The following is a 24802-nucleotide window of genomic DNA, read 5'->3' as shown; positions in this document are numbered from 1 at the left end:
AGATTAAAATGTTTACCAAAAAAGTAGCCGCCTGTGTTTTGTCTTCTGTGAAAGAAAGAGTCCGACGTGTGGATGAAGCACATTTATTTCAGTTTCCAACACCAGTCCAATGTACAGGACAGTCCATTGTAGGCATTGACAAAGCAAAGTTATCTGTAGAGATGGGAGAGTGACGAACAGGTGGAGCTACTTTGCCATCAGCAATTGACCAATTTGAACCAATCGTTAAGCATTTTTCTGTGGAAACTTTCTGATTGGTTCAAAAAGGGCAGTGATTGGCAGCCCATTGTAGTAATGTCACCTGTCTCCCATTCTGTGGCAAATCAGTCAATACAACAAGCAACGAAAATATTTTAAGGTATGCAGGCATATTTACAAGCATCTCTTCCTGCCCTTCCTCACCAAGGCCCAAGAACCAGCGGGTCCTCAATCTAATTCCCTCTTCAGTTAGTGGACGTTTTTACCCATGATGCACTCCTGTACAAATGGCCTTGGTGACCTTCCACCTCAGAACTGCCCCTGTGGGTGGGTCCAGACGCCCTAACGGGCACTCGAAAACCACGCCCTACTCTGCTTTACAAGTAAGAATGTGATTTATACCAGGCGGCTGTTTAAAAAAAACCAAAGGATATAAAGGCAGCCTGGTCAGAGAAACGATGCAGGTGCAAGGGTACTGTAGTGTGGGAGCATTTGGTCTCGTTCGGTTTTTTCCTACATTCCAACTTTGCAAAAATAACAAAAAAAAAGAAAAACAAACAAAAGGCAGAGACGAGAAAGGGCTACAGGAGAGGATGAAGGAGAAAATGTTCATTCCTCTTTTCCCCTCCTCTTCCTCCTCTACTCTGAGAGTGAAGAGCGACAGATTTATTTGGACAGTTTCTTCATCCTCTGGTCCAGCGTTGCAAAGTTCTCCTCTATGGCCTTTAGGTTCTCCTTCATGGTTTGCTGGACCTGCGGGGGTGGGATCAGGCACATGTCAATCAAACAATCAACCAACAAATCCAAAAACGTGACTGGTTCAGTTTGGGGGAAAATGGGTCAATCAAATGAGCCCAATCAAAGTCCCTTCGGCACATCACCGGAGAGTGAGGTTAGCAGACTCTGAATCCTGCTAGCAGTGACGTAGCTGAGTGAAAGCTAACGCTTTAGCCAATGCTAAAGGGCTCGACTATCTGTGTGTAGGACTCCTGTGACAGATATTACCCTGTGAGATCAGTAAGGGCAGAAATTAACCTGTGAGGTCAGATATTAACCTATGAGATCAGTAAGAGTAGATATTAACCTGTGAGATCAGTAAGGACAGATATTAACCTGTGAGATGAGTAAGAGTAGATATTAACCTGTGAGGTCAGATATTAACCTGTGAGATCAGTAAGAGTAGATATTACCCTGTGAGATCAGTAAGGGCAGAAATTAACCTGTGAGGTCAGATATTAACCTATGAGATCAGTAAGAGTAGATATTAACCTGTGAGATCAGTAAGGACAGATATTAACCTGTGAGATGAGTAAGAGTAGATATTAACCTGTGAGGTCAGATATTAACCTGTGAGATCAGTAAGAGTAGATATTAACCTGTGAGGTCAGATATTAACCTGTGAGATCAGTAAGAGTAGATATTAACCTGTGAGATCAGTAAGAGTAGATATTAACCTGTGCGATCAGTAAGGGCAAATATTAACCTGTGAAATCAGTAAGGGCAGATATTAACCTGTGAGATCAGTAAGAGTAGATATTACCCTGTGAGATCAGATATTAACCTGTGAGATCAGTAAGAGTAGATATTAACCTGTGAGGTCAGTAAGAGTAGATATTAACCTGTGAGGTCAGTAAGAGTAGATATTAACCTGTGAGGTCAGATATTAACCTGTGAGATCAGATATGAACCCGTGAAATCAGTAAGAGTAGATATTAACCTGTGAGATCAGTAAGGGCAGATATTAACCTGTGATATCAGATATTAACCTGTGAGATCAGTAAGGGCAGATATTAACCTGTGAAATCAGTAAGAGTAGATATTAACCTGTGAGATCAGTAAGGACAGATATTAACCTGTGAAATCAGATATGAACCCGTGAAATCAGTAAGAGTAGATATTAACCTGTGAGATCAGTAAGGGCAGATATTAACCTGTGAGGTCAGATATTAGCCTGTGAGATCAGTAAGAGTAGATATTAACCTGTGAAGTCAGATATTAACCTGTGAGATCAGTAAGAGTAGATATTAACCTGTGAGATCAGATATTAACCTGTGAGATCAGATATTAACCTGTGAGGTCAGTAAGAGTAGATATCAATCTGTGAGGTCAGATATTAACCTGTGAGATCAGTAAGAGTAGATATTAACCTGTGCGATCAGTAAGGGCAGATATTAACCAGTGAGATCAGTAAGGGCAGACATTAACCTGTGAAATCAGTAAGGGCAGATATTAACCTGTGAGATCAGATATTAACCTGTGAGATCAGTAAGAGTAGATATTAACCTGTGAGGTCAGATATTAACCTGTGAGATCAGTAAGAGTAGATATTAACCTGTGAGGTCAGTTATTAACCTGTGAGATTAGATATTAACCTGTGAGATCAGTAAGGGCAGATATTAACCTGTGAGATCAGATATTAACCTGTGAAATCAGTAAAAGTAGATATTAACCTGTGATATCAGATATTAACCTGTGAGATCAGTAAGGGCAGATATTAACCTGTGAAATCAGTAAGGGCAGATATTAACCTGTGAGATCAGATATTAACCTGTGAGATCAGATATTAAACTGTGAGATCAGTAAGGGCAGATATTAACCTGTGAGATCAGATATTAACCTGTGAGGTCAGATATTAACCTGTGAGATCAGATATGAACCCGTGAAATCAGTAAGAGTAGATATTAACCTGTGAGATCAGTAAGGGCAGATATTAACCTGTGAAATCAGTAAGGGCAGATATTAACCTGTGAGATCAGATATTAACCTGTGAAATCAGTAAAAGTAGATATTAACCTGTGATATCAGATATTAACCTGTGAGATCAGTAAGGACAGATATTAACCTGTGAAATCAGTAAGGGCAGATATTAACCTGTGAGGTCAGATATTAACCTGTGAGATCAGTAAGAGTAGATATTAACCTGTGAAGTCAGATATTAACCTGTGAGATCAGTAAGAGTAGATATTAACCTGTGAGATCAGATATTAACCTGTGAGATCAGTAAGAGTAGATATTAACCTGTGAGATCAGATATTAACCTGTGAGATCAGATATTAACCTGTGAGGTCAGTAAGAGTAGATATCAATCTGTGAGGTCAGATATTAACCTGTGAGATCAGTAAGAGTAGATATTAACCTGTGCGATCAGTAAGGGCAGATATTAACCTGTGAGATCAGTAAGGGCAGACATTAACCTGTGAAATCAGTAAGGGCAGATATTAACCTGTGAGATCAGATATTAACCTGTGAGATCAGTAAGAGTAGATATTAACCTGTGAGATCAGTAAGAGTAGATATTAACCTGTGAGGTCAGATATTAACCTGTGAGATCAGTAAGGGCAGATATTAACCTGTGAGATCAGATATTAACCTGTGAGGTCAGATATTAACCTGTGAAATCAGTAAGAGTAGATATTAATCTGTGAGGTCAGATATTAACCTGTGAGATCAGATATTAACCTGTGAGATCAGTAAGGGCAGATATTAACCTGTGAGATCAATATTAACCTGTGAAATCAGTAAAAGTAGATATTAACCTGTGATATCAGATATTAACCTGTGAGATCAGTAAGGGCAGATATTAACCTGTGAAATCAGTAAGGGCAGATATTAACCTGTGAGATCAGATATTAAACTGTGAGATCAGATATCAACCTGTGAGATCAGTAAGGGCAGATATTATCCTGTGAAATCAGTAAGGGCAGATATTAACCTGTGAGATCAGATATTAACCTGTGAAATCAGTAAGAGTAGATATTAATCTGTGAGATCAGATATTAACCTGTGAGAGCAGATATTAACCTGTGAGATCAGTAAGGGCAAATATTAATCTGTGAAATCAGTAAGGGCAGAAATTAACCTGTGAGATCAGTGAGAGCAGAATCCTACCTGTGAGAGCAGTAAGGCGTCATCTTTCAAGGAGTTATTGATCATCTGCTGAGTGGTGTCCAGGTATGTCAGCAGTGAGCCAAACTGCATGGCTGAGAGAGATTACTTATTATCTTTACAGATAATTGAACTGGTTACTGTAGAGTATATACAGAATGGGAATTACACTTGCATTTATGAGAACTCTCACTGCTAAGATGGTTGAGGGGTGGATGCAGTGTAAAATGGATGGAGGTTCAGGGTGGATGCAGTGTAAAATGGATGGGGGTTCAGGGTGGAGGGGTGGATGCAGTGTAAAATGGATGGGGGTTCAGGGTGGATGCAGTGTAAAATGGATGGGGGTTCAGGGTGGAGGGGTGGATGCAGTGTAAAATGGATGGGGGTTCAGGGTGGAGGGGTGGATGCAGTGTAAAATGGATGGGGGTTCAGGGTGGAGGGGTGGATGCAGTGTAAAATGGATGGGGGTTCAGGGTGGATGCAGTGTAAAATGGATGGAGGTTCAGGGTGGATGCAGTGTAAAATGGATGGGGGTTCAGGGTGGAGGGGTGGATGCAGTGTAAAATGGATGGGTGTTCAGGGTGGAGGGGAAAGTACCTTGCTCATGCAGCTCCTTCTCAGCAATCAGCCTCTGCACCACCTGGGGGAGAGTTGTCGCCACGGAGTCCCACTTCTGTGTGATGTCATAAAGCTGCGACACCTGAGAGAGAGGCACACAGTGATGACTTCACCACCTTCAAAGAAAGATCCTACATTTATGCATTCAAGATGTGGACATTACATTACATTAATGGCATTTGGCAGACACTCTTATCCAGAGCGACGTACAGTTGATTAAATTAAGCAGGAGACAATCCTCCTGGAGCAATGCAGGGTTAAGGGCCTTGCTCAATGGCCCAACAGCTGTGCGGATCTTATTGTGGTTACACTGGGGATCACACCATCGACCTTGCGGGTCCCAGTCGTGTACCTTAACCACCACCTTGTCAAGTCAAATTGCTACGTTAAAATGGTCCACATTCAACAGTACACATCAACCAATGAATGCTGTTAGACATTTAAGTTGGTGGAGTTTTACACACCTTGTTCTGTGTCTCGGCGTCTTCGATGGCTGCCTTGTGCTTGGCGATCTCATTCATCTTTCCCAGGACACTCTGGAAAAACAGACATGCTCAGATAGCCTGTGGCTGTACCCTACTCATGACCAGTAGGGGGCACTATGCACAGTTTTCCCCATGATTTAATAGTCAACTGAGAGGAGGTTGATCGGCCACCCGTTCCGGAAATCCATAAATGGATATACTGTATCCCTCTGTACCCCACTGTTTCCCTCTGTACCCCACTGTATCCCACTGTATCCCTCTGTACCCCACTGTTTCCCTCTGTACCCCACTGTATCCCACTGTATCCCTCTGTACCCCACTGTATCCCTCTGTACCCCACTGTATCCCTCTGTACCCCACTGTATCCCTCTGTACCCCACTGTATCCCACTGTATCCCTCTGTATCCCACTGTATCCCTCTGTACCCCACTGTATCCCTCTGTATCCCACTGTATCCCTCTGTACCCCACTGTATCCCTCTGTACCCCACTGTATCCCTCTGTATCCCTCTGTATCCCTCTGTATCCCACTGTATCCCTCTGTATCCCTCTGTATCCCTCTGTATCCCTCTGTATCCCTCTGTACCCTTCCATCATCTCAGATTCCCCAGGTCCTGATCCACTGTAATAATTAACAGATCCCATGGAAGTTCTGGAAAGATAATGTGGTTCTAACCAAGATACTGAGTCATATGGAGAACCGTCCACCACTGCAGGGGAGTGGGGGACCCTGTCAAGGGGGGTGCACTACCACCTGGTCTCCAGCTCACCTGCAGCCTGGCCTCCACCTGGTCCAGAGTGGCCAGGTCCAGCACACCCACCCGAGCCTGCAGCAGGTTCATGGTGTCCTGAGAGAGAGAGAAACTGCTGAAGTCTGACCCAACACAGGGCAGAGGGCAGCATTCGGCTCCCCCTGCCTCGTTGGGTAACGAAACACTGACAGCACACAAAGCTGGACAAGCACTCTCAAAGCACTTTTATGAATGATTAACATTACATTAGAAATAGTAATGCATATCATGAAGAATAAAGGTCCCATATTCACATTATAATTGGTTTCAGTGTGGACACCTGGCCAATAAATCTAACTTACGAAAGAATTTAAAGACACGTGTTCAACAACCTTACCAACCAACCATGTTCAACAACCTAACCAAGAGACTGGCTGTGATAAAAACCAACATACACATCAGATACATTCCATCACCGGGGTTTTCTCCTTGTGTTCTAAATGCTGTGAACAAACACAGCAAAGTCAAAAACAGTTTAAAAACAGACCAGACTCACCATCAGACTGCCTCCCTGCAACCCAGCAACGAGAGGGCTCTACAAAACGAGAACAAAACATTACTGTACTGTGTGTGTGATTATCACCTTAAATGAACACAACTGGTCTGTGTGCATGTGTATGTGTACGTGTATATGTGTGTATATTACGATTGTAAAGTTTCCTTTTTGAGGAATTCTGAGGGAATTTTTAGGAAATTTAGGAATTTATACTGTGAAAAACATTTTTCATGAATCATACGTATGTCTTTGGTTTTAAAGGTACAACTGGTAATTTCAGACTTCAAAAATTGCTGCAACAAAAACCTTAAAACCACAACACTGTTTATCCCTCCCCCTTCTCTGTGAACGCGCTGACGTTGAAACGCCATTGGCTGAGGCAATTACAACCAATTTTCAACCAATGAGCTTGAATTATTGTACAGCTATACAAGGAGTGACAAGGTCATTTTGCTTGGTGATTTTAATGAGTTGGGAACAATATGTAAAACCAGAGTGCAGTGATTGGTGCTCAAATGCAAAATGAGTGGTGGATCTCAAAGGCTAATGAAATCCAGGCCCACACAGATGGGAACAACATGCAGTTTCTATGGTGGTTTCTATGGTGCAGTGAAGACCATCTCTGGCCTCAGAAGATGCTCCCTGTCACCTAGATCTGCTGATGGAACAACCCAGAACAAGGACCAGGCCCTAATAGAGATCTGGGCTGAGCATTTGAACACCTTGCTCCACCAGCCCACCCAGTGGATCCTACTGCACTACAGGACCTTCCCTGAAGGGCATACCTTGCAAAATCTGGACCTGCCACCAACCTTCAAAGAAATCCTGCATGCAGTCAAAACCCTGAAAAACAATAAAATCCCTGTACCTGATAACATCCGAGCCGAAATCCTCAAAGAGGGAGGCTACATCTGTATGATCTCTACACCCTAGAGTTATGTAAAGAGTGTGTGGGACGATGCCAATGCCAATATACAATTATAACAATTTATAAAAACAACGGAGACAAAGGGGTCTCTCGTTGTTGGCCATTGCTGGAAAAGTCCTGGCCAAGGTCATGCGCCACAGACTAGCACTAGCTATAGCCAAACTGATCATACCGGAGTCATAATATGGTTTCCGAAAGGGTAGAGGGTCAGTTGACATGATGTATGTTGCATGCCAGCTCCAGGGGAAATGCTGGGAGCAGCAAAACGATCTGTTCATGGCCTTAATAGATCTCTGAAAGGCATTTGATACGGTACCTAAAGTCCTGAAGGAATGTGGATGTCCACCCAAGTTCTTCAACATCCTTGGATCTTTGAATTTCATTCAAGAATGATGATTATTGTGCAGACCGGAGTCAGACAGGGCTGTGTGCTAGCTCCAGTCCTATTTATCTTCCTCGATTGTGCTACAACACTTACACAGGGAGGTAGAGAAGCAGGCTGGAGTCACCATTGACCTTGACAGTAACCTGCTGAACATCAACTGAGGCAACCACCAAGTTGACCTCAGAGGACGTAATGGAGCTGTGTGATGTATGGTATGGTGTGTATGTATGCTGTATGTCGATTACTGTGCCCTGGTAGCCCACAAACCAGAGGCCCAACAACACATCCTCTCAGCAGCTGTAACTGCATACAGGAGGGATGGAAATTGTCATCAACACCCAAAAAAGTCCCCACCAGCCAAACAACCTTCACACAAGAAGGCCAACAGCTAGCCACTGTTCCTACCTTTGAGCATGTGGGAAGCAAAATCTGACAACTGCACCAGTGGATAATTCCAAGGCATGGGCAGCCACCATCTCAGAAGCCTGGAGGCCTTCCATGTAAGCTGCCTATAGGAGATCCTCTGCATCAATTGGAAAGGCAGTGCGCCACACATAGAGGTGTAGTGTGGAGTCCAACCTGAACCACCATGAACTCTTGGCTTGGGCAACCCCCCTTCATTGGAAGAACTGTGTGTGTGTGTGTGTGTGTGTGTGTGAGTGTGAATGTGAGTGTGTGTGTATCAATACCTGTTTATCTGAGCCAGACCCCACTGCCGTCTCCAGCTCTGCAAGACGCTTCTCCAGCTCCGCAATCTGCACAACCAACATGAGGAGCGTATCAGTACCTACACCACAGGACACACCACAGGACACACCACAGGACACACCACAGGACATACACCACAGGACATACACCACAGGACATACACCACAGGACATACACCACAGGACATACACCACAGGACACACCACAGGACACACACCACAGGACACACACCACAGGACACACCACAGGACACACACCACAGGACACACCACAGGACATACACCACAGGACACACCACAGGACACACCACAGGACACACCACAGGACACACCACAGGACACACTACAGGACACACCACAGGACACACCACAGCCCGCCCCGCCCACCTTGGCAGACTCAGTGAAGCGCTCCTGCTCCGGGCGGCTGTGCAGCTCGTACATCACCACGCCGTCCGGCCCTTTGGCTCCGGCCGCCCGGCCCTCTCCCGCCGAGCCTCCACGGCTTCCCCTCGCCACCTCCAGCTGAGTCAGCAACCGCCTGGAGACAACCACACCCTCAGCACCCAACCACACCCTCAGCCCCCAACCATCTCTCTAACCTCCTCTCCCTATCCTCCTCTCCCTATCCCTCTCTCCCAACCGCCTGGAGACAACCACACCCTCAGCACCCAACCACACCCTCAGCCCCCAACCACACCCTCAGCCCCCAACCATCCCTCTAACCTCCTCTCCCTATCCTCCTCTCCCTATCCTCCTCCCTCTATCCTCCTCCCTCTATCCTCCTCTCCCTATCCCTCTCTCCCAACCGCCTGGAGAGAACCACACCCTCAGCACCCAACCATCCCTCTAACCTCCTATCCCTATCCCTCTCTCCCAACTGCCTGGGGACACCGCCTCCCTCAACACCCTCAGCACCCCTCTATCTATCTATCTGCCCCCCTCCCTCCCTCCCTCCCTCCTCACTTGGCGAGAGCTCCATCGGGGTCGGCCAGGTTGATGTGGGCCTGGGGCCCCAGCAGGGAGTCCAGGTGAGAGGAGACCAGCTGCTGTTTGAGCTGAGCTGCGTGCTTGGCCAGAGCCACTGGGGTGAGCCTCTCCTCCGCACTGCTCTCCCGCGTGCTGACCTGGAGAGGAGAATAACACACACAACTCATTACACACACATTACACACACATTACACACACTCAACACACACATTACACACACTGCCTCTCCTCCGCACTGCTCTCCCGCGTGCTGACCTGGAGAGGAGAATAACACACACAACTCATTACACACACATTACACACACTCAACACACACATTACACACACTGCCTCTCCTCCGCACTGCTCTCCCGCGTGCTGACCTGGAGAGGAGAATAACACACACAACTCATTACACACACATTACACACACTCAACACACACATTACACACACTGCCTCTCCTCCGCACTGCTCTCCCGCGTGCTGACCTGGAGAGGAGAATAACACACACAACTCATTACACACACATTACACACACTCAACACACACATTACACACACTGCCTCTCCTCCGCACTGCTCTCCCGCGTGCTGACCTGGAGAGGAGAATAACACACACAACTCATTACACACATTACACACACTCAACACACACATTACACACACTGCCTCTCCTCCGCACTGCTCTCCCGCGTGCTGACCTGGAGAGGAGAATAACACACACAACTCATTACACACACATTACACACACTCAACACACACATTACACACACTGCCTCTCCTCCGCACTGCTCTCCCTCGCGTTGATCTCTGTCTGGATGAGCACTCCAATCAGACAGACCAAAAGCTGGTCAAAATGGCAATGGACTACGGGTACGGAACGCAAATGTGGAAAGGACTGCAAGAACTGCCGAGGCAGTTTCACCAAAGATTCACCAAACCCAGATGAAGTGTTTGGTAGGAGTGAGAGCATCTCAATGCACAGGTACCTTCTCTGGGGAGAGAGAGGAGGAGACAGGCCAGGAAACATCCCGTAGATCCTGGAGCCTCCAACCTATCCCTCCGAACAAATCCCAGAGAAGGTTTGAGTCAAATGGCCACAGGCCTGCAAGATAGTGGCAACAGTTCGACGAGGATGCCAACAAGGTGCTAGAAGCAGCAGTAAAGGGAGACGTGGACTGGAACCTAACACCTGAACCTAAGAGCTGTGAAGATCATCATCAATAGGGCATGGTCTAGCTCAGCCTCTGGCCCAAGCAGAGTCTCATACCAGGTCTACAGGTACTGTCCATCTTACTGGCTCTCAGGTCCTGAGAGTCATCTGGAGAAGAGGAAAAGCGGCACAGTGGTGCAAATTCGCTGGGGTAGTCTGGAGACCGACGGAAGAAAGAAGATTCAGAGAGAAACAACCAGTTCAGGATCATCACCCTGCTAAGCGTTGAAGGAAAGATTTTCTTCAGCATAGTAGTGAGAGAGGCCAGTGAGAACAAAGGAGACCTCACAGAGTTCTGGCTTGACCTGGCCAACACCTACAGCTCCATCCCGCACAAGCTGGTCCAGACGACTATAACCAAGCATCATGTGCCAGGCTAGGAGGAAGGCCTGTTACAACTAGTTAAGAATGAGAGTCACAACATGGTCAGAAACATTTGAGCGGCGGGAGGTTGGGATCATCACGGGCTGCACCATCTCTATGATCCTCTTCACCATGGCAATGAACATGATCGTCAAGTCTGCAGAACCAGAGTGCCATCAGGGATGAGCCAACCACCAATCGGAGCCTTCATGGATAATCTGACTGTCAGTCCCAGGAAGTAGGGGGATCCTGCAAGGGCCGGAGAAGCTGATCCAATGGGCAAGGACGAAGTTCAAGCCGGCAAAATCAAGATCCAAAGAAGGGCAAAGCCATGGATAAATTCTGCTTCAGCATCGCCGGGACTACAATTCCTAACGTCTCCGGGAAGCCAAGGTGTTGAGCAGCAGGAGCCTGAAGGGCCTCACCTGGATAGACTCCACCTCCTGGCTCAGCTCCTGGATCTCACTCAGCAGCCGCTGATACTTCTGCTGGGGGCTCTCCTTCACCCCACAGCCCTCTGCCAGCTGGGACAGAGAGAGAGGGGTTACATACACACACACGCACGCACATGTACACACATGCACGCACGCGCCGCACATGTACACACACACGCACGCACGCACATGTACACACACACACGCACGCACATGTACACACACACGCACGCACATGTACACACGCACGCACATGTACACACGCACACATACGCACATGTACACACACACGCACGCACATGTACACACACACGCACGCACATGTACACACGCACACATACGCACATGTACACACACACGCACGCACATGTACACACACACGCACGCACATGTACACACACACGCACGCACATGTACACACGCACACATACGCACATGTACACACACACGCACGCACATGTACACACGCACACGCACGCACATGTACACACACACGCGCACGCACATTTACACACACACGCGCACGCACATTTACACACACACGCGCGCATGTACACACGCACACGCACGCACATGTACACACACGCGCATGCACATTTACACACACGCGCACGCACATTTACACACACACACGCGCACGCATTTACACACACACACGCACATGTGCACGCACATGTACACACACGCACGCACATGTACACACACGCACGCACATGTACACACACACGCACGCACATGTACACACACACGCGCACGCACATTTACACACACACGCGCACGCACATTTACACACACACGCGCGCATGTACACACGCACACGCACGCACATGTACACACACGCGCATGCACATTTACACACACGCGCATGCACATTTACACACACGCGCATGCACATTTACACACACACACGCGCACGCACATTTACACACACACACACACGCACATGTGCACGCACATGTACACACACGCACGCACATGTACACACACGCACGCACATGTACACACACACACACACACACACGCACGCACGCACGCACGCACATGTACATACACGTATACACACACACACACACACACACACACACACACACACACACACACACACATTAAACTTAATTTTCCAGAAGCAAGGTACTCACTATCTCATACTCCCCAGACTCGTAGCCCACTCTCCTCGTCTGACTAATGCGGTCAGAGAAGTCTGCAAGAAAGAGACAAAAAAGTTCAATATAACAGGTCCTGACTTCTACATCACTGTGTGAAATTCCACAGGTAACCTTCAATCACAGGTAAGCCCCAGTCAGAGGTAAGCAGGTAATCACACAGGTAGCAGGGATGCCGATACACACCGAGACCCTTCGTGGTGACCCGTTTGTCCTTGAACTTGTCGTAGGCGGCGTTAGGGTTGACCACGATGCGCTCAACACTGTCACTACAGAGCTCTTCCTGCAGCACAGACACACACACATGGACATGAGACACACACACACGGATATGAGACACAGCCTACACACACACATAGCACTCAGAGCCTCTCTCAAAACTGGACTCAAAACTTGTCCTCCATTTTAACACTCAATTAAGCAGAAGCCTCAGTCATCATATTCTCCTCAAACGCAGCCTGACCTGCACTTATTCTGCAAGTTGAAGGTACAGGTGAATGTTGACAGAATCCAAGCCCAGCCACCCAAAAGTTACCATGCACGGATTCTAAATGAATGCATAAAACGTATGTTTTGGTCAGGGGAGGACCCAGGGTGGACCTGAACAACTGCGATTGGTTGATCTGTGGAGATTTCGCTGCATAATTTAAGTCAGGGTTGTTCGGTCAGACTGGTTGACTGACCTCAGGGAATCAGTAATTCCACAACAGTGAAAAAACACATGCACACACTCACACACACTCGAGTGTCACACAGAACCGTAACACAATGCAGTACGCATGCAGACAGAAGGGGGTGACAGACAGACTTACAAGACACACAAGCGTGCAAAAGCTCGAAACAAGCCCGTCGACATCATTAGTGTGGGGAACTGACTGAGAGGGGGTTAGTGTTATAGCCCAAAGCAAAGTAATTCGTGCCCGGCGGTCTTCTTCAGAGGCACTGGCTCAGGAATTTAATAGACATGAGGGTCAGGATGACATGGAGGCCGCAGCCAGGTGGGGCTGAATAGGTGGCAATGAAGAGGTGGAGGAAGAAGAAAGAAAGGCAGGAAAATGAAGCGATGAGAGGAAGCAGGAGAGAGGGAGTTGGACACTGATGAACAGCTTTCAGCACCATCACCAAGCTGTACGCCATTAACTGGTGTATATGTCAACTTCAAATGGGAAATGTAATGGTCGCCTATATACCATAGCATTTGATGTAGATGTAGACTGCATCAGCATAATTTACAGCTGAATCAAGCCCCACCTCCCAAGTCCCAAAGAGATCCATTCAAATGCAGAGTTTTAGTATCGCTTGTAGGACAACCTGAGAATAAGATAACCAGATTCCGATGATGTAGATAGGTCACAGACATCAGGAAGTCATGGCATGCAACGGATATGCAACAAATTATAAAACATTACAATTTAATCTATGACTATGTTAATTTATCCCCCAAAATTAGGGGGACTATGTATAAAAAGGGCTGTGAATACCCTCAAATTAAAGCTGGACGTCTGCACTTTGAGCTCATATTCATGCTTTACTTCAAACACCAATACCTGACAGCTAAAATAACAATAACTTTGTCAACTTCCAAATATTTATAGACCTACAGTGAAGTCCATAAGTATTTGGACAGTGGTACAACTGCTGTTTGTATGGCTCTGTACTCAAGCACATAACAATGAAATGATTTTAGGATTCTAGGCTTTTGATTGCCTTTGGAGTCTGTTATTGCCGTTTGTCAACATCTGGACCAGAATTGTGCTAATGAAAATCAAAGAAGCCATTATGAGGTTTGGGGGGGGGGGGGCACGTTGGCTGAACAATAGGCTCACCAAAACAAACGGTTTACACTGTAGAACATCATTAAGAAGAAAGAGAGCACAGGTGTATGTTTGGGATCATTGCCTTTCTGTGGGATGAGACACCATCCAATGGGTATGGAGGCATTGACTTGAACATGAGCTTGAAGAGATGAGATGCTTCTGTACAATTCAGAACGAATTCTGCTGCTGCTCTCAGCAGTTGCGTTATCAATGAAGGCCTTTCAGCCATACACGCCCAAACTATGACACCCCAGCACCATGTTTCACAGATGAAGGCGGTGCTTTGGTTCTTGGGCAGATGTTAGGTGCACTGCGGACACTAGTCACCGACACATTCACACCTGCCTCCCGAGGAGGGTTTCTGATCCGGATGTGTTTGGGGGTTTTTCTCCATTATTATTTCTTCATTATTTTCTTAATAATGGTGAGAATTCTTCAGTCATCAACTGCAGAGGCCTACCTTGGCCTACCAGACCCTGATTACTGTGCTCACCAGTGGTCTCTTTCTTCTTAATGATGTAAATGTGAGAGCGTGCACTTCGTATTCATAATTTCATTCAAATCTGGGAGGGTAAAGGACAGGGCCAAAACGACAGACTCTTACAGACTGCACTGTATGTACCGTAACCTCTGGTGCATGTGTGACCTATTGACCGTAGGCTTTGTAATGTAATATAAAACGGATGATCATCTGCATGCCACAGCATCCCTTGCAATATCATTTCCTGTCTTTATTGCCATGTCACATTTTAACTTGTTACATGGCATCTACAGCAGTGGCCAGCGCTGGTTCTGCTTCTGGGAGTGGATTGTGGGATTGTGGGATTGTGGGATTGTGGGATTGTGGGATAGAATCCTGAATGTGCTGGGGGTGCGCTTGGAAGGTCACATGGGAGAAACATGAGAATGCCATGTTTTTTGAGAATTTTTATTCTGGTGCAATTATATCTCACACAGGTGCAGAGTAGGGTCCAACGACCTTCCCCAAAAATATCAAGGCAAAGGGAAACAAAATCACCAAACACGGGCAGACAGACATTGAGACAGAAACACAAAACACAAACTACTGTTAGCAGGAGGGAGTCCGGGGGGCTCTTACCAGCTCCTTGGGTTCCCCAAGAGTTAGAGAAAGAAGAGGGAGAGAGAGAGAGAGAGAGAGCGAGAGAGAGAGAGAGGGAAGAGAGAGATACAGAGATTAACGTGGTTACTGTCACATGCCGTGCATAGGGAGAGCAGGCAGGAGAGAGAGGAGGAGACAGTCTTTCCCACCACCACTGGGAGCCACGCCCAGCTGCGATTAAGCTCCGCCCCAGTCCACCGCATTCTCTCTCTGCTGTTTGGTGATTAAGAGTGCCGATTGGCTGGCAAAGGCTTGTGCTGTTTGCCGATTGGCTGGCAAAGGCTTGTGCCGTTTGCCGATTGGCTGACAAAGGCTGGTGCCATTTTCGCTGATTGGCTGGCAAAGGCTCGTGCTGTTCACCGATTGGCTGGCAAAGGCCCGTGCTGTTCACCGATTGGCTGGTAAAGCAGAACTGCTGAAAAATGATTGTGATTTCCAGAATCTGTCTAGCACCACTGACGTGTGGGGATTACCCAGGATGCAATGCTGTGAGTGAAGGGGTGACCTATCTGAGACGCTTCATAGATAAGAGGGATGGCTACAGTTCCAAATGCACAGCCATATTCAAAGACTCTTCTGCAGGTCACAATGTGGTACAATCGGAAACACACAATTCCTCATAAAAGAAGAATTTTGTCCAGAATATTGGTGTATAAAAAATATAAAAAATAGTAAAATACAATGCTGTGAAATGCATTGTTATATTTTAAATTATATTGCAGTATATTACATTTGCTTAAGGGTGCAGGAATCTTTCAAAAATATATATTTTAAGGATTAAAATTAAATTAAGGATGAATGGCCCATAATATCTTAAAGGAGTAACATGGTGGTTGAATGTGACACATGCCAGTTGTCTTTAACAACAACAAAGCAATTGTAGATAAAAAAATTACATGACTGAATAGTAATTTATTAAATTAAACTTATTTTTCTAAGCCTAAATTTCTGACTATAAAAGTTCACCCAAACTGGGCATGGTAATGAGAACTGTCAATTAGCTATGATTGACAGACCATGCCCCCACTTTCCACACACTAGCTGTGTCTCAAACCGCAAACCGCGCTCCACACTCCAGTCTGCTTTCGGGAGTTTGCGCTTGGAGCGCGAGAGCACGGCAGTACGCGGTTTGAGACACAGCTTCTGTTGTTTGTTACCATAGCTACCATAGATACGCGCTCATCTTGGGAGACTGACTTTTCACAAGGACCATTTTTGCTAGCTAGCTAAGTTAGGATAAAAGCACAACTATAACATCCTTATGAAGGAATGAATATACTGCAACTAGAAATCGTATAATAGTCCTTAAAAAGGCACTCTAATTTAAGTGAACCTAACGTTAGTCCAATATTAGCATTGTCTTGCCTGGAGGCCAGTGGCGCAAACAATAGGTGACTAGTTACAGAGGAGGGATAAGGAGAGTGGTTATCCTCATGTGACACACTATGAGGAGAACATTCTCAACCGGTTGAAGATAGGACAATGAATTTAAAACGCTTACTTCTCCTGAACTAAAGAACAAACATATTTAATACTTTCATCTTGTTTCTTCAATGCCCTCTTGTACAAATTGCTTATAAAAACCTAGAAAGTGTGCCCAACCATGTTGCTCCGTTAAAACGTGACAGTATGCCATCCAATGTGGACGGATAAACATTGGTCATTGATAACGGCCCAAAAATGCCTACATGGTGCACCCCTAAAATAATTCAGTGGCCCAGGAGGGCTGTCCAGATGCATGGACTTCCACTGCAGAACTGGGTTAGATTTCTGTCTGGTAGCCTGCTGGACTGTCTGGCTTGTATTGGGTTCTGTGCAAAACCTCATGTTCCATACCGCCCAGGATGTTTGCAACTACAGAGGGGTCTAAGGTCCAGCAGCTTGGCAGAGTTAGTGTGGGGCAGACACAGAGCTTGCGTTTAAGCAGGTGGCATTAGTGGTTCGTGCTCGCCAACACACACACACACACACACACACACACACACACACTCTCTCTCACTCGCGCTCTCTCTCTCTCTCTCTCTCTCTCACACACTCACTCACTCTTTCATTCTCCTCTGGGACTTGGCATAGGTCCCTGTTGCATGTTTCAACTAGATGGAACTGGCGATGAAGGAAATTAAGTGATTTGTAGACTGGGGTCCAATACCCAGCTTCTTAAATCAGATACCAATCAACAAATCAGATATTAAACAGGGGGGAACAGAATGGTTTGAACAGGTAACATTATGGTGGCAAATAAAGAAATGCCACACATCTGAATAAAAAAAATAATAAAAAAATAAAATCCAATCAAATTAGCAGACCAAGGCAATGAATTCATTTTCAATTTGGTAATATGAGGATTAGAGAAGGAGACACCATCAAGTTAATGTTCGATTAAAAGCCCCAAAAGAACAGCAAAATAAATCAAAAACTCATTACAACATGCGTCATTTCCAATGAAGCACTTTTGGGGAAAAAAACCAAAATCTTACTTGCACAAACTAGTGTCCCGGATAGGTGGGGTCAGAAGAGGTGGGAGGGGGTGTTGGGGCGGGACATGGGAGGTGGGGAGGGGGGGGGACACTATTAGGTTTACTGCGTGTCGCTCAAACACGTTAAACAAGAACTCACACTCCACAGGAACATCCCAGCCAACACAAAACCTTCTCACAACGTTCCTGCCACGTAGTGGCAATGTTATAATATCGACACAACGTTCCTGCCACGTAGTGGCAATGTTATAATATCGACACAACGTATTGTGTCAGCTGAGATGTTCTCTGGTGGGACGATGCGCACACAGGGTGAGATCATTTTCATCCCGCTGCTAAAAATGAACACTTTTTCTTCCTGTTCCTCACCATTCACCTCCCACCTGTAGGGTTAGTTGCTCTGAACGCTGATTTACACACTTGTCTTCCACACTGTAAGTTGCTCGGGGTAAGAATGTCTGCAAATGCCAGTTATGTCAGGTAAACAGAATAGACAGGCTAGAAGAAAGCAATTTTGCTGATGCCTGGCAGATCAGAATTTCACTCCAACAAAATAAGACCAATAGCCGTCAGGCAGTCACATGCTAACCCGGCGTATCCACTTTTATAAACACGCGACACATGAGCGTCTGCAACGCAATGCATCACTGGGCCTTCACACAGCAAGACAAGAGCCAAGAAAAGTGAGCTTAAATAATAACCATAATAATAATACATCCACAATAATATCTCAGACTACTATATATACTAGACTACTATATATACTATATATATATATATATATATATATATATATATATATATATATATATATATAGTATATATATATATATATATATATATCAACAATTTCCCCAACTAATACAGCAACTACTGACGTAAAGATTTATTATAGTCACATTCTCCATATATTCAATGCTAACATTTTATGGATTCCTGTAGATCTGAAATTAACCAATATGCGCAAATTCGACATTGTTACATACAACTGCCATAACTTAATACCATAATAACGGGCTCCTGGTCCGTCATACAAGTGCATTCAGCTGTTAATTATGAGGCCAAATATTCTTAGTGGAGTTAGGGCCAGCCAGGTGTGGTTCTATATTAATGGGGTTGTTAGACGGTTGTAGGTTTGAAAGTGCGAGACGCGGATGCTAGCGGTGAAACCCAGTCTTCTCTCTTTCTGGAACTCACCGACTCAAACTGAGCCTGGTCGTCCTCCGGCAGGTCGCTAGTCTCGTACACGTCTGGCTCATTGGTGGCCTGAGGAACAAACCAGAAATCCGTTAACCCCAAAAGAAACGGACTGCTTTACAAGCCCCGGTGTCAGGATGAGTGAGACGTGGAGCTAACAGTAAAGAGTATAAGAAATCCTTTCTAAATAAATGTAGCAAGGCAGAAACATCTGTATGGCTGTTTAACTCGCCCCGTTTGGTTTAACGGTTTATGTTCGGTCTCGGGATTAAATGCAGTTTCCATAATTTGGCGCTTTGGTAAACAAAAGGTCCAAACAGGACGACGGCCTAGTGAAATGTGAAATGTGAAATGCTGTCACAATTAAAATGCTGAAAATTATTGAAGTTAGAAGGACAGGTGTTCAACAAAGGCGGAGTGTTACCATGGCTCAATGTCAATGACAAACCCGGCTAGACTAACGTTACCGTTACAACAATTGTCTGGACAAACAAGGATTTACGCACATCCCTTTTAGCAAACTACGTGTTACTCCTTTTTTGCCATTTTACGATAACGTTAGCTACACCATTGGCAAAACCGGTTAGCACGTAACCAGATTCAATATATGCATATCCAGTAGTGCATCATATGAGGGACCAACGCCCTGGCCAAGAGCAGTGAATCACCAGGCCCGTTAACATCGCTCGCTTATTATGGATGCTTCGTTTAACGCTATTAGCATACATAGGCTGCTTACACGTTACGGTAATGATCTTATTCGACAACTAAGTTAACGTTACCATGTTAATTATGTCAGAAAATACGTTCAAGTAAATACGTTATTCGTAGGCCAAGTGATTAGCGAGCTAACGTTAGCTACAGGTTAACAATTGCATTTAGTCCACGCATGCATTTAGCGAAGCAACATTTATTTATCAGGTTTGTTGGCGCTAGATTAGCTAGCTAGCTAGATTGAACAAGATAACATAAATAGTGAGTATTAGCTTGTGCTAGCTAACCAGCTAATAGCTGACTAACAACAATGAGAGAAGCTTGCTACAATGACAGTGTTATTTTAGCAGCTAAGCTTGGCTGGCTGAGTGAACTGAAAGATGTTGTCATCTTGCTTGCAAGCAAGAGAGCTTGCGTTAGTTGTCGTCAGGCTACAACAAAAATAAAAAATAAACTAGCCTACCTAAGTTCATGGCTTTTTATTTCCATGTACTCGAGGCTACCTCCTAAATAGCCACTGTTAGCTTGCTATCAGCTAACGTTAGACTAGCCGAGACTACCGTTTGCAGCCTAGCCATTTTCTAATCAACCCATTTCCCTATTTATTGAGAATAAAAGCCAATCAGGGCGATGAAGCAGCCGCTTAAATAACGTCCTGAGCGGGCAGCTTCACGCCTGCTACAGCGTTTATTTACTCACGATTCCTGGCAGGTTGGCATATTTGGGATCCGCCATTGCTGTAGCGAGCTGTGATCCGCAGGAGACTTTGAAGAAAGATGAGCTGTCCTTGCGCTTTGATACAATAGCAGGAGGTGAAGTGGTAGCGGTAACAGGTACACCTAGTATGTTTTTAATATACCCCAGGAGAACTGTTTTGGTAAAGCATTAATTAAAGTTAGACCACATTTATGTAAACTCGGGATTATCTGTAGATGTATATTTCCCCCGCTGTTTGACAGCTCTCAAATCCTGGCGAACCGAGTAGCCGGTGATCTCGCGTTATTCTGTGATCTCGCGCTATCGTCCCCAGTTTACTGTAGAAAATAGTCACCATAGAGCTACTGTACAACAGGAATTAAAGTAACATTTGAGAAGGGAAAACCAAAAAATCTGGATATTGCTGGATATGGGCAAAAATGCCTTAATGAGAGAGGTCAGAGGAGAATGGCCAGACTGGTTCAAGGTGACAGGAAGGCAACAGTAATTCAAATACCCATGCGTTAGAGCAGTGGTATGCAGAAGAGCATCTCTGAACACACGATACATCAAAGTTATTTAAAGTGGATGGGCTACAGCTGCAGAAGACCTCACTGGGTTCCACTCCTGTCAGTTAAGAACAGGGACCTGAGGCTGCAGGTACAGAATCACCAGAACTGACAGTTGACGCCTAGAAAAGTGTTGCCTGGTCTGACAAAACTACAGTTCTGCTGAGACTTGCAGATGGTAGGGTCAGAATTGAGTGTGAGTGTGAATCCATCCTGCCTTGTGCCAGCAGTGTAATGGTGTGGGGAATGTTTTGTTGTCACAATTAGACCCCTTAATACAAGTTGATCATTGTTTAAATGCCACAGCCTGCCTAACTATTGTTGCTGACCATGTGCATGCCTTTATGGCCACAGTCCTATCATCTGATGGCTATTAACCGCAGGATTAAGTGCCATGCCACAAGCTGGTTCCACAAACATGACAATGAGTTCAGTGTACTCCAGTGGCCTCCTCAGTCACCTGATCTCATTCCAATAAAGCACATTTGGGATGTGGTGGAATGGGAGATTCACAGCATGAATGTGCAGCTGGCACTGCGTGATCCTATCATGTCAACATGGACCAGAATCTGTAAGGTTTGTTTCCAGCACCTTGTCGAATAAAGAATTAGGGCTGTTCTGGGGGCAATGGAAGGTCCTACCCAGTAGAAAGGTGTACCTAATAAATTGTGTGTATGTTGTATTGGTTTTAAGAGCTTTCTTATTGTGTGAGGTCGATAGTGTTTTTATGTAAGACTTCACTTCCCTTTTGAATATTCAGAAGTAAATGTATGAGGACGCTCATTCCCAGCCTATAATCTGCTCCTGACTGCGCATGTACATAGCACTCCACTTGGGACAGCGCTGCTGTGGACTTACTGTCTGCTTTCCCAGGGCTTGGAAAGGCTGAAATTACGTAATGCTGTGCAGGTTGTTGGCAACTTGTTTCCTGTACATAAAAGCACAGTGTAAGATGCTCCTCCTTCAGTAAACACCAGCCTACAAAACAACTACTTTGCAGTTGTGTGCATTGTATATACAGCTATCCTTATAATTCACACAATTTCACACTCATCAAATACACCCAGTGACCACTTCACTAGGTAGACCTGTGCACCAGCTTGTTAATGCAAATGTTTAATCAGCCAATCATGTGGCAGCAACTAAATGCATGAAAGCATGCAGACATGATCAAGAGATTCAGCTGTTTTTTAGACCAAAAGTCAGAATGGGGAAGAAATGTGATCTAAGTGACTTTGACCGTGGAATGCTTGTTGGTGCTAGACAGGGTGGTTTGAGTATCTCAAAAACTGCTGATCTTGTGTGATTTTCACACACAACAGTCTTTAGAAAAACCAAAAACATCCAGTGAGCAGCAGTTCTGCAGGCAGAAATGCGTTGGTAATGAAAGAGGTCAGAGGAGAAGGGCCAGACTGGTCGAAGCTGAAAGAAAGGTGACAGTAATGCAAATAACCACACCTTACAACAGTGGTATGCACAACACAACACGTCAAATCTCTTAGTAGATTAGCTACAGCAGCAGAAGTCTAACAAAATGTCTAACAAATACCTAATAAAGTGCTCACTGAGTGTGTCTATCAATGATTATACAATAATCAAATATATCTCCTTCAATTCTCAAGGATATTTGTGGAAAATGTGAGATGTCCTTTGCTTTTGGGTAAATTGTATTTGTAATGGCATAGTTGCTGGCAGATTGAAACATTAAGAGATGGTGAGGTTTGTTGTCATTCTCTTACGTGACAATAGAGGGCACTATTATCCTATGCATGTGTGTCCTGTCGTAGATGTGATCAAAAGCTGCTTTTATACAATTCAGATTATTGCCAGTCCAAAGGAAAAAAAATCTATAGTGGGCTCCAGAATTATTGGCACCTTTGATAAATATGCATACAAATGACTGTAAACTGAAAAATAATACTGTTCATTAACACAAGACATTTTCTTTAACATAACACATTTATCGTCCAACATGCATAAAGTAGTGTGCTTTATTAATAACTCAAGTCTTACATTCTTCCAATGAAAAAAATGTTTTCCCAAAAAAACTGGTTTCAAATTCATACTTTGTGCAAACACCTTAGGCAAAGATGACAGTCATGTGACTATTCCTGTGATAAGGTTTGAGAACACATTTGGAGGGCTTTTGATCATTCCTCCATGCATAACGCCATCTTCCTCACTGTCCTGGGGGACAAAATAAGCTTGTGGCAAGTTTGCAACCATTCCATACTATCCTAGGGGGTATGTTTAACTGCTTATGTATTCTTTTGTACCCATTACCAGACTTGTGATTAATTAATTACCACCTGTGTCTTCTGAATTGACAGTTCTTTGGCTTTTCCCATGCTGATGGATGACACAGACATTAAAACATAAGAGTAAATGTATTGATGCTAAAAGTATCTAGTTTTCCCATATGTTTGAACATAACATATATATTATTATCTGTGTTGTTTATTATATCTTCACTTTTATGAAGGGTTCCAATAATTCTGGTGCCCACTGTACTCTGCTATGCATTTCACGACTGTATGACTAGATTGTGCTTAAACAAATTGTAATGTTAAACTGAGGCAGATTGTGTAAGCTTAAAACCAATAGTTCAGGAATAATCAAATTAATAAAAAAAGGTTTAAATGATTCATAGAGTTAATTAGTTGCCACATTTGACAGCCAGCCTGAGCAACATTCCATAATCACAGTGCTGTAAATAACGTTTACAGTTTGCTAACATTGGTGTGCCATGGGGAGAAGATTTCTTATTAGATAAAAACCACCCTTTATCGGAGGATGCCAGATACATGCTTCACATATATGTGATATGGGACTTTGATAACTTTTTAATTTAATTCGAAAAATGTGTTTTGTGGTTACTCAGGTTCCATTGTCTAAAAGTACATTTTGTATAAAGATCAATCAGGAAGGGGGTATATACCTTTTCATGGCACTATATGTGTGAGCATGTATCTGGTAAAGTGTATTGCTAAAGAAAACAATCAGGCATCTTTCGTAGGGACACATAGTTACCTACTCATGCTAATTTTTAACAAGAGAAGATTAACATTTTGATTAACATTTTGTAGATACTCACTTTCATATTCACTTCAGTTCAGCCCTTGGGCTAAAGCTGTTTTGTTAACCTCTTCTATTTCAGAATGAACAGATTCTAATCTACTACTACTACTACTAGCGCTATCACATGAACCCGCTGCTCATTTTGAGTTCTAGGTTCATTCACCATCAGTTATAGGCCTAATACCTGCTGCTAGCCTCTGGTAAAGGGTGGTTTTTATCTGATAAGAAATCTCCCCCACAAGGCATATAGAAGCTGTGCTCCTACAAACAAGGTTAACCCAATGTTAGAAAGGCTGGGCTGCTGAGATTCTAATTAGGAGGTATGCACAGTCACAGGTGTGTGCTACAACTGGGGACCATTCCTGCTCACGCGACCAACCCAAGAGGCAAATATACATGGGCTGAGTTCATTTATTATTTCTCTTATTAAGAATTTAGCTGCTGTGCATCTCTGAGTAATGCGTATTTCATGTGTTGTGTTCAGCTCTGTAGGCTGAAAAGG

At 44.7% G+C, this 24802-nt stretch overlaps 1 protein-coding gene across 1 annotated transcript; it reads right to left on the bottom strand.

The window, feature by feature from the left end:
- Positions 1-67: 67 nt before the first annotated feature.
- Positions 68-20969, bottom strand: dctn2 (dynactin 2 (p50)). The gene is made up of 14 exons (XM_061220863.1): positions 20657-20969; positions 19244-19312; positions 12819-12915; positions 12609-12670; positions 11461-11559; positions 9456-9616; positions 8880-9030; positions 8475-8540; positions 6473-6511; positions 5956-6033; positions 5166-5237; positions 4681-4783; positions 4087-4178; positions 68-951 (listed from the first exon to the last, which is right to left on the bottom strand). Exons 1-14 carry the CDS (start codon positions 20690-20692, stop codon positions 865-867), a joined length of 1212 nt encoding a protein of 403 aa, XP_061076847.1. The 5' UTR covers positions 20693-20969; the 3' UTR covers positions 68-864.
- Between the last annotated feature and the right edge of the window lie 3833 nt (positions 20970-24802).

This window comes from Conger conger, chromosome 14 (genome assembly GCF_963514075.1).
Source record: "Conger conger chromosome 14, fConCon1.1, whole genome shotgun sequence".
NCBI lineage: Eukaryota > Metazoa > Chordata > Actinopteri > Anguilliformes > Congridae > Conger > Conger conger.
This window is presented reverse-complemented; position numbering and strand designations above follow the sequence as displayed.